The sequence below is a fragment of the Oncorhynchus mykiss genome, chromosome 2 (genome assembly GCF_013265735.2).
Source record: "Oncorhynchus mykiss isolate Arlee chromosome 2, USDA_OmykA_1.1, whole genome shotgun sequence".
Classification (NCBI taxonomy): Eukaryota; Metazoa; Chordata; class Actinopteri; order Salmoniformes; family Salmonidae; genus Oncorhynchus; species Oncorhynchus mykiss.
Genome location: NC_048566.1, coordinates 33045786 through 33056676, shown reverse-complemented (window position 1 = coordinate 33056676; position 10891 = coordinate 33045786). Strand labels below are relative to the sequence as shown.

The 10891-nt window shown below is 39.2% G+C and overlaps 1 protein-coding gene across 1 annotated transcript; it reads right to left on the bottom strand.

Moving 5' to 3' along the window:
- Nucleotides 1-7388: 7388 nt before the first annotated feature.
- tmem176l.1 (transmembrane protein 176l.1) lies at nt 7389-10845 on the bottom strand. Its single transcript, XM_021559477.2, has 7 exons — nt 10690-10845; nt 9346-9544; nt 9116-9229; nt 8824-8880; nt 8414-8638; nt 7990-8112; nt 7389-7838 (listed from the first exon to the last, which is right to left on the bottom strand). Exons 2-7 carry the CDS (start codon nt 9517-9519, stop codon nt 7773-7775), a joined length of 759 nt encoding a protein of 252 aa, XP_021415152.2. The 5' UTR covers nt 9520-9544; nt 10690-10845; the 3' UTR covers nt 7389-7772.
- Nucleotides 10846-10891: the final 46 nt, after the last annotated feature.

The following is a 10891-nucleotide window of genomic DNA, read 5'->3' as shown; positions in this document are numbered from 1 at the left end:
TTACAAACACTAAGTTGACTGTGCCTTTAAACAGCTTAGAAAATTCCAGAAAATTATGTCATGGCTTCTGAGAGCCTAATTGACATAATTTGAGTCAATTGGAGGTGTACCTGTGGATGTATTTCAAGGCCTACCTTCAAACTCAGTGTCTCTTTGCTTGACATCATGGGAAAATCTAAAGATTTCAGCCAAGACCCCATAAAGACCCCACAAGTCTGGTTCATCCTTGGGAGCAATTTCCAAACGCCTGAAGGTATCACATTCTTCTGTAAAAACAATAGTACGCAAGTATAAACACCATGGGACCACGCAGCCGTCACACCGCTCAGGAAGAAAACACTTTCTGTCTCCTACAGATTAACGTACTTTGGGGCGAAAAGTGCAAATAAATCCCAGAACAACAGCACAGTAAAATGACCTTGGGAAGATGCTGGAGGAAACGGGTACAAAAGTATCTATATCCACAGTAAAATGAGTCCTGTATCGACATAAACTGAAAGGCCGCTCAGCAAGGAAGAAGCCACTGCTCCAAAACTGCCATAAAAAAGCCAGACCATGGTTTGCAACTGCACATGGAGAAAAATATTGTACTTTTTGGAAAAATGTCCTCTGGTCTGATGAAACAAAAATAGAACTGTTTGGCCATAATGACCATCATTATGTTTGGAAGAAAAAGGGGGATGTTTGCAAGCTGAAGAATACCATCCCAACAGTGAAGCACGGGGGAAGTAGCATCATGTTGTGGGGGTGCTTTGCTGCAGGAGGGACTGGGGCACTTCACAAAATAGATGGCATCATGAGGGAGGAAAATTATGTGGATATATTGAAGCAACATCTCAAGACATCAGTCAGGATGTTAAAGCTTGGTTGCAAATGGGTCTTCCAAATGGACAATGACCCCAAGCATACTTCTAAAGTTGTGGCAAAATGGCTTAAGGACAACAAAGTAAAGGTATTGGAGTGGCCATCACAAAGCCCTGACATCAATCCCATAGAAAATTTGTGGTCAGAACTGAAAAAGTGTGTGCGAGCAAGGAGGCCTACAAACCTGACTAAGTTACACCAGCTCTGTCAGGAGGAATGGGCCAAAATTCACCCAACTTATTGTGGGAAGCTTGTGGAAATCTACCCAAAACGTTTGACCCAAGTTAAACAATTTAAAGGCAATGCTACCAAATACTAATTGAGTGTATGTAAACTTCTGACCCACTGGGAATGTGATGAAAGAAATTAAAGCTGAAATAAATAATTCTCTACTATTATTTGGACATTTCACATTCTTAAATTAAAGTGGTGATCCTAACTTACCTAAGACAGGGAATTTTTACTAGGATTAAATGTCAGTAATTGTGAAAAACCGAGTTTAAATGTATTTGGCTAAGGTGTATGTAAACGTCCAACTTCAACTGTATAAAACAGCACCTTAGAGTGAACTTTCACTTGCAGATTCAATTTCAACTGCTGCAATTTACATTCATATGGCACAGTGGAGGCTGCTGAGGGGAGGACGGCTCATAATAAGGGCTGTAACGGAGCAAAGGGAATGGCATCAAACTGTGTGTTTGATGTATTTGACACTATTCTACTCATTCCTTTCTAGCCAATCCCACGAGCCCCTTCCTCCCCAATTAAGGTGCCACCAACCTCCTGTGATATGACGACAACTCAACTGACATTTTATCATTCCTGTCTCTGTTATTTTGACACATACTGCTTCACTGAACCTGCTCCCATTCCATGTGATTTGATCAACCAACCCACTACACAGGCATGCTAAGACATATTATTGCTGTGAAGGTGGAGGGAGATATGCTTGTTTACTCATGAATGCCTAGCATAGATATGCTCGTCACATCTTTTTACCTGTTGTGATGTGCAACAGAAATGGTGGTATCACAGGTCATCTCGACTCAGTCCATAGTTCCACAACCCTATGAAGTACTTACATTTAGTATCATAATGTTTAACCCATTCCACTTTCCATGCATTCATTCTATTTTGCACCTTTATTTTCTGAGAAATGTTACTTGTTTTATATATTATCTTTTACAAAACATGTGGTAGATGACATCTGGATAGGCGCTATATATATCAAAAGTTTTAGAACACCTACTTTTAGAACACCTACTCATTCAAGGGTTTTTCTTTATTTTGTAAATATTTTCTACATGGTAGAATAATCATGAAGACATCACAACTATGAAATAACACATGGAATCATGTAGTAACCAAAAAAGTGTTAAACAAATCAAAATATAGTTTAGATTTTAGATTCTTCAAAGTAGCCACCCTTTGCCTTGATGACAGCTTTGCACTTATCCTCTGCAGCAGAGGTAACTCTGGGTCTTCCTTTCCAGTGGTGGTTGTCATGACAGCCAGCTTCATCACACTGTAGTGCTTGATGGTTTTTGCGTCTGCACTTGAAACTTTCAAAGTTCTTGAAATGTTCTGGTTTGATTCACCATGTCTTAAAGTAATGATGGACTGCCGTTTCTCTTTGCTTATTTGAGCTGTTCTTGCCATAATGCACTTGGTCTTTTACCAAATAGGGATATCTTCTGTATACCACCCCTACCTTGTTACAACACAACTGATTGGCTCAAACGCATTAAGAAGCAAAGAAATTCCACAAATGACCTTTTAACAAGGCACACCTGTTAATTTAAATGCATCCCAGGTGACTACCTCATCAACCTGGTTGAGAGAATGACAAGAGTGTGCGAAGCTGTCATCTTGGCAAAGGGTGGCTACTTTGAAGAATCTCAAATATAAAATATATATTAATTTTTGTAACACTTTTTTTGGTTACTACATTATTCCAAATGTGTTATTTCATAGTTTTGATGTCATCACTATTATTCTACAATGTAGAAAATAGTAAAAATAAAGAAAAACCCTTGGATGAGTGGGTGTGTCCATACTTTTGACTGGTACTGTAAATGTGATCAATAATTATGAAGTGGTGGTTTGATGTCTATGGCCTGCATATTACAAACTATCCATTGCCAATCACTTCATCCTTTTTAAAGGGGATGAAAAGAACACAAGTCATTGCACCCCCTTAAACAAAGTAATAAGGACTCCATATTCAACATTATAACCTGGCTGGTTTGAGCACTGAATGCTGATTGACTGACAGCTTGGTATATCAGACAGTATGCCACAGGTATGAAAAAAACATTTAATTTTTACTGATCTAATTATGTTGGTAACCAGTTTATAATAGCAATACGTCACCTCAAAGTAATTATTATTTTATTCTAGTATCTCTATCACTATGCCTTACTTGTATCACACAATTACTGTATCAAATAAAAACAAAGATGGATATTACTATGTTAATTTATTTTATCTTGATTTATTTGGTTTGCTGTTTGCCTTTGGTCACCACAGTATAATATGTTTGAGGAAAGGGCTGATACTGCACTGGAGGATTTCCTAAATCTGCATCTAAGGTGAGGAGTTACAGATCGGAAAAAATACATTTTACTCAATGTTATACACTACCATTCAAAAGTTTGGGGTCACTTAGAAATGTCCTTGTTTTCCATTAAAACATACATGAAATTAGTTGCAAAATGAATAGGAAATATAGTCAAGACGTTGGCAAGGTTATAAATAATAATTGAAATAAAAATTGTGTCCTTCAAACTTTGCTTTCGTCAAAGAATCATCCATTTACAGCAATTACAGCCTTGCAGACCTTTGGCATTCTAGTTGTCAATTTGTTGAGGTAATCTGAAGAGATTTCACCGCGTGCTTCCTGAAGCACATCCCACAAGTTGGATTGGCTTGATGAGCACTTCTTGCGTACCATACGGTCATGCTGCTCCCACAACAGCTCAATAGGGTTGAGATCCGGTGACTGTGCTGGCCACTCCATTATAGATAGAATACCAGCTGACTGATTCATCCATAAATAGTTCTTGCATAGTTTGGAGCTGTGCTTTGGGTCATTGTCCTGTTGTGGGAGGAAATTGGCTCCAATTATACACCGTCCACAGGGTATGGCATGGCGTTGCAAAATGGTATGATAGCCTTCCTTCTTCAAGATCCATTTTACCCTGTTCAAATCTCCCACTTTACCAACACCAAAGCATCCCCAGACCATCACATTGCCTCCACCATGCTTGACAGATGGCATCAAGCACTCCTCCAGCATCTTTTCATTTTTTCTGCGTCTCACGAATGTTGTTCTTTGTGATCTGAACACCTCAAACTTAGATTCGTCTGTCCATAACACTTTTTTCCAATCTTCCTCTGTCCAGTGTTTGTGTTCTTTTGACCATCTTAATCTTTTCTTTTTATTTGCCAGTCTGAGATATGGCTTTTTCTTTGGCCAGCATCCCCAGGAAGAGTAGCTGCTGATTTTGCAACAGCTAATGGGGATGCTAATCAAATACCAAATCCCGGAAACTCCTCTTCACTGTTGACATTGAGACTCAGTTTCTTGGCAATTTCTTGGAATAGCCTTAATTTCTCAGAACAAGAATAGACTTGTTTTTGGCCATTTTGAGCCTGTAATCGAACCCACAAATGCTGATGCTCCAGATTCACAACTAGTCTAAAGAAGGCCAGTTTTATTGCTTCTTTAATCAGCACAACAGTTTTCAGTTGTGCTAACATAATTGCAAAAGGGTTTTCTAATGATCAATTAGCCCTTTAAAATAATAAACTTGGATTAGCTAACACAACGTGCCATTGCAACACAGGAGTGAAGGTTGCTGATAATGGGCCTCTATACGCCTATGTAGATATTCCATTAACAATCTGCCGTTTCAAGCTACAATAGTCATTTACAACATTAACAATGTCTACACTGTATTTCTGATCAATTTTATGTTATTTCAATGGACAAAAAAATTGCTTTTCTTTCAAAAACAAGGACATTTCTAAGTGACCCCAAACTTTTGAACGGTAGTGTATATATTCAATGACATCATAGCAAAACAATCGGAGTCACGTGGTAGAGCTATCTGAGGGACAGAAGCTTTGGCTATGATATTATAGTTTGAAAACACCCAACATACTCTGTAATTTTGTGGCCATGTGAACAAACTTTCACATCCCCTCTTTGCAAAGAGCAGGGTCAAAAATAATCTTACAGTTAATAAATTGTCTGATGGATATGTTTCTGTTTTGTTGATATTAAGTATGTGTTCTACATGAAAACTTTTCTTGAAGGTTGGGTGATTGAGAAATTCATTGTTATAACAACAACATTTTCAGCACTTGGGAAGCATAGATCAGGAGTGGCCTACCCTCCTGGAAAGCAAGCAGCATTTTCTTCCAGCCCTAATTACAAAATACAACATGTTTGTGTCCTTAACTTGAAAGCAGTCTATGGACAAGTACAGTTGAAGTCGGAAGTTTACATAAACCTTAGACAAATACATTTAAATTCGGTTTTTCACAATTCCTGACATTTAATCCGGTAAAAATTCCCTGTCTTAGGTCAGTTAGGACCACCACTTTATTTTACGAATGTGAAATGTCAGAATAATAATAGAGAGAATGATTGATTTCAGCTTACATTTCTTTCATCACATTCCTAGTGGGCCAGAAGTTTACATACACTCAATTAGTATTTGGTAGCATTGCCTTTAAATTGTTTAACTTGGGTCAAATGTTATGCGTAGCCTTCCTCAAGCTTCCCACAATAAGTTGGGTGAATTTTGGCTCCTTCCTTCTGACAGAGCTGGTGCAACTGAGTCCGGTTTGTAGGCCTCCTTGCTCACACACGCTTTTTCAGTTCTGCCCACAAATTTTCTATAGGTCAGGGCTTTGTGATGGCCACTCCAATACCTTGACTTTGTTGTCCTTAAGCCATTTTGCCACAACTCTGGAAGTATGCTAGGGATCATTGTCCATTTGGAAGACACATTTGCGACCAAGCTTTAACTTCCTGACTGATGTCTTGAGATGTTGCTCCAATATATCCACATAATTTTCCTGCCTCATGATGCCATCTATTTTGTCAACTGCACCAGTCCCTCCTGCAGCAAAGCACCCCCACAACATGATGCTGCTTCCCCCGTGCTTCACGGTTGGGATGGTCTTCGGCTTGCAAGGCTACCTCATTTTCCTCCAAACGTAACGATGGTCATTATAGCCAAACAGTTCTATTTCTGTTCCATCAGACCAGAGGACATTTCTCCAAAAAGTACGATCTTTGTCCCCATGTGCAGTTGCAAACCGTAGTTTGGCTTTTTTATGGCGGTTTTGGAGCAGTGGCTTCTTCCTTGCCCAGCGGTCTTTCAGGTTATGTCGATATAGGACTCATTTTACTGTGGATATAGATACTTGTGTACCTGTTTCCGCCAACATCTTCACAAGGTCGTTTTACTGTGCTGTTGTTCTGGGATTTATTTGCAATTTTTGCACTAAAGTACGTTCAACTCTAGGAGACAGAACGCGTCTCCTTCCTGAGCGGTATGACGGCTGCGTGGTCCCATGGTGTTTATACCTGCGTACTATTGTTTGTACAGATGAACGTGGTACCTTCAGGCATTTGGAAATGGCTCCCAAGGATGAACCAGACTTGTGGAGGTTTAAAAAAATGTTTCTGTGGTCTTGGTTGATTTCTTTTGATTTTCCCATGGTGTCAAGCAAAGAGGCACTGAGTTTGAAGGCAAGACTTGAAATACATCCACAGGTATGCCTCCAATTGACTCAAATGATGTCAATTAGCCTATCAGAAGTTTCTAAAGCCATGACATCATTTTCTGGAATTTTCCAAGCTGTTTAAATGCACAGTCAACTTCGTGTATGTAACTTCCGACCCACTGGAATTGTGATACAATGAGTTAAGTGAAATAATCTGTCTGTAAATGATTATAAAAATTACTTGTGTCATGCACAAAGTAGATGTCCCAATTTCAGCACCATGGACAGAGGTTGGTAGTGGCTCTCTGGCTGAAGCATTTTATGTTTATTGAAGGGAGTGGGGCCCACTCCAACCTTGCAGGGGTCCAGAGAAACCGCGTTACGCCGGTGTATAAGACAGGCACTTCAAAACCTTATTCCTGACGATTTATTTTTGGACCATCTGTTTTGCCATGTACAAATGTGTTAATAAATGTGTTTCTATGGGTTATAGCAGTAAAGGCCAAATTCAATGTTTCATCAAATATAGATCTATTTTTTATACCCACAGGGTCCTCAAATTCAAGTGGCTAAATTATCAATTTGATGACCATTATAAAACAATTCCATATATTAACCTAGTAGATAAAGTGTCACATTATGTTGGTGTTTTCTTTATTTTGGCAGTTACCTGTATATACCTCCAAGAAAACCTATGAGCAACCAATGGTTCATGTCTGTATGGGAATGACTGCCAAAAAACTGGAGACAAAAGAATAAAAGATAGTAAGAAATAATCAAAATTCAGAATATCTTTTTTTAATATACAACAGTCAATTCAGTAATTAACTTGATATAGTCCCCTTTATAACTGTCCTTTCAGTTTTGGAAAAAAGACAAATACAAAAAGCATGAAGACATACAATCAGTGTCAGTTGTCATTTACACAAAGCAAAGTCACAGTAGGCGTTACAGTACATTAAGTAAGTGAACTATATGTACTACATACTGTATGTATAACAACAAATGTGTGGGTGTGGAGGGGGTTGTATGATGATCCATTTATGTAGAATACATTTGATTCTATTTATTTATGTATTCCATGTGGAAGCAGCACCACTCTTTAATCGTCCATGACAAATTTCCCCACGTGGTCAATAAAGTATATCAGATCAGATCAGTGCTCTTTAAGCTGCAGGGTTAGTGGTGACCTCCTCCAGCAGAGGCTTATACTGCTCCAGGTCCCGGAAGTTCTGCAACATATCAGAGCAAAGTTACACATTACTTGGCAGGACACAACAAACATTACCTTGGTTGTGTGTCTGTGTGCATCTACATATCCGTATTCTACTTCCATTTGTATGGCCGTTGTATTCGCTATGTTCAAGGGTTCTCTGTTCATACCTCTTTTCCCTCCTTTCCATTCTTGTACAAAGCCTTGAGACCCAACACCGCAGAGCTTATGGTGACACAAAGCTGAAGAACTGCAAGGACGATGAGCACAATGTCCAAGGCATTCATCAACATCTAATGGTAGAACAAACACATGGAGGAGGATTTGAACATATTGATAGTTGACTGGATTGTTTAGCAAGATAGTGGTGTTGGTGAACACCGGAAAATACAGAAACAGACTGGCATACCAGCTATTAGAATGTGCTTTAAACATGGTACCCACTATCTCTGTTTATGGACACACATGTTCATTGTTAAATTAAGCAGTTTGATCCATCTAATCAAATGTTCATATATTTTACTTAGAACAGACCAGGGACACCTTCCTCACATGATGAATATCATTAAAAAAACTTCATTGTAAAGCACTCACCTGTGCAATCTGCTTGGCATCTTTGCATTTCGCCAAGAGTATATCCCTCTCCGGATCACTGGGGGGTTTTGTCACCTGGCCACCATAGTAGTCATCTCGCCAGTTGTAGTGGTCATCATTGCAAATCCACCAGAAATGGTAGTTTGCCAGGTCTACAGCATACAGCACAATTCCAGTAATGGCCAGAGCAGCACCTGACAGGTTCATCAACACATTGATGCCCACCTAAAACACAATCAGGGAATATAAAACCAGTTTGACTCAACTGAGTAAGTACTAGATGTCTCAGATATTCAGTTGATGATTATAATGCAGCTAGATTAGATTGAATGATTGTTCAATGGAGGAAGGGAATGAGGCTAAGGAATGACAGGAAAGAGTTAAGGTATGTGCATCAGTGAACAACTCACCAAGCAGGGACTGGGGAACTTCTCAGCCAAGATACACATGATGCCAACTGCTATAAACTAAGGAGAAGGCACACATATCAAAATCAAATACGAACAACCTAAACAAACGACACATTATTTGTCCTAATAAAACATTTTGACTAACTTTTTTTTAAAGACTACTTAAGTGTGGGTCAGCAGTTACTTATGTTTCCTGGTTTTGTTTACTGTGGTTATAACTCCAAGTGAAATCATGTGTTTGCATACTAAACATGATGACATGGTAAACGATAATAAAATAAAGTAAGCTTACCACACCACCAAGCCAATAAGGAACCCCATTCCATCGCAGTAAGCTAGAATAATCAGTGCTAACAAGGATTGTTCCCAAGCCAATGTTGAGAACTCCCACCATGATCTGTATAGTCTGTGAAATAAGAAAATAATAATTTTAGAACTCTCACTTCGGTTGAAAAAAGCAACCCATTGATGATAGACATGTATGTTCGTTCTGGTGTGTGTGTGTTATTTTAGTTCACCCACCCCCAGAGCTGACTGGGAACTTGATTGGAGCCTCCTCAGTCCCTGGGACACAGAGCATGCTGGGCTGTAGCACAAGGTCCCAAGTATTTGACACAGCAGGGGCCAACTGCTTCCTTCTTTAGAGTTCACTGTAAATACAGTCACCCCTCCACCTTTGGTCACAGTCACTGACATGCTGGCCACTCTTGGTTACACAGCTCTAAAACAAAAGGCAGAACAATCATCTTAATGTTAAAATAAGTATATGCCTTATACTGTAAGTCATGATGTTAAAAGGTGCACATTCCTTCCAATAACATCTGTGTTGTATCTGTAGATGCAATACATTCTCAAACGAAATGGATAGTTGGTCCTTTAAGAAAAAAAGTTGTATTGTACAGCACTCTGAATTTGCCCTAAATAAGGGCTCTCTTACTGTCACTGCTACAGTGTGTATTGGGTCATAGTGACAAACAGGTTCCATCCCATATGGACAACATTAAAGTGAAACTACCTATTATTTTGGTGCTTTGCTTTCCTTCATTACAGTAATCTCTTGCCTCATTGAAATATGATAGGAGATAGGGCATGTCATAAAGTGTGGTGATGAGTGGGTGTAGAGCCTCTGCTACAAATGAGCAGGAAGTGCACAACATAAAACAGCAATTGTATTACCATGTTGCTCAATTAACTAAAGAATTCAATCAATTCAGTACAGCACAAATTTCTGCAGTACTTTACAGTAAAGCATTTAGGCTACTGATTGTTTACTTAGATATGCGGGAAACTCACGTCATCCACTTACAATGTATAGCACCCACCTGGGCGATGCCATCAATGGCAGCCATTTTGAATTAGAAAGCACTCCACCCATTTTGTACCAAGTAGGCTACAGGTATTTACAAATAGTGTTTATTTTTAGTTAGCAGTAGAAAGTACCCATACCATATAATGTCCCAGTAAACCAGATTAAACAGTAGTGTAAAATACAGTACTACCAAGGAGTTATACATCTGTCTGTCAGTGGTGGAGTTCGTTTTGCATGTCCCGGTGCCCCGTTAAGGACCAATGGAATGGTCTAAAATGAGCAAACTCTGCCCCCCAGGCCCACCCGGCCATGCAAAACAAACTCAACCATTGGATGTTCCCCAATCAAATCCATCCCGACTCACGAGAGAATGTAAACCATGACAAATGTTTGCATAGATTATAACTGCTGAACTTTGCAGTGTGAATTGTTTAATATAATCTATTCATTTACATCATTTCTTTTTGAGAGCATGAAACAACTACACACATATTTAAGATTTAAATTCACTCAAACGTATTATTCCACAACACAAATTTTAGAGAAAGTGAGCTCACCCGTTCCTGCAATTGAGATGGACACCTCTACAGGTCCTGTGCAATCACAGTGCTTGTTGTGCAGTTTGGTTTCCTTACAGGGAAGTAGCTGGTAGGGAAGGCTCAGCCAGTTTCAGCTAGTTCCCAACAGACCCTCCTCCTCACTTTAAAGAGATCTGGGAAGTTAACCCTTCCCTCACTGAATCATAAACATATAATGGAT

What these genes read in the sequence shown, in the direction of transcription:
- tmem176l.1 (XM_021559477.2), bottom strand. Translation starts at nt 9,519, where the DNA reads ATGTCAGTGACTGTGACCAAAGGTGGAGGGGTGACTGTATTTACAGTG. An exon ending in GTTCCCAGTCAGCTCTGGGG is followed by an intron (nt 9,230 to 9,345) that starts GTGGGTGAACTA and finishes CTTATTTCACAG; the next exon opens with ACTATACAGATCATGGTGGG. An exon ending in CTTATTGGCTTGGTGGTGTG is followed by an intron (nt 8,881 to 9,115) that starts GTAAGCTTACTT and finishes CCTTCTCCTTAG; the next exon opens with TTTATAGCAGTTGGCATCAT.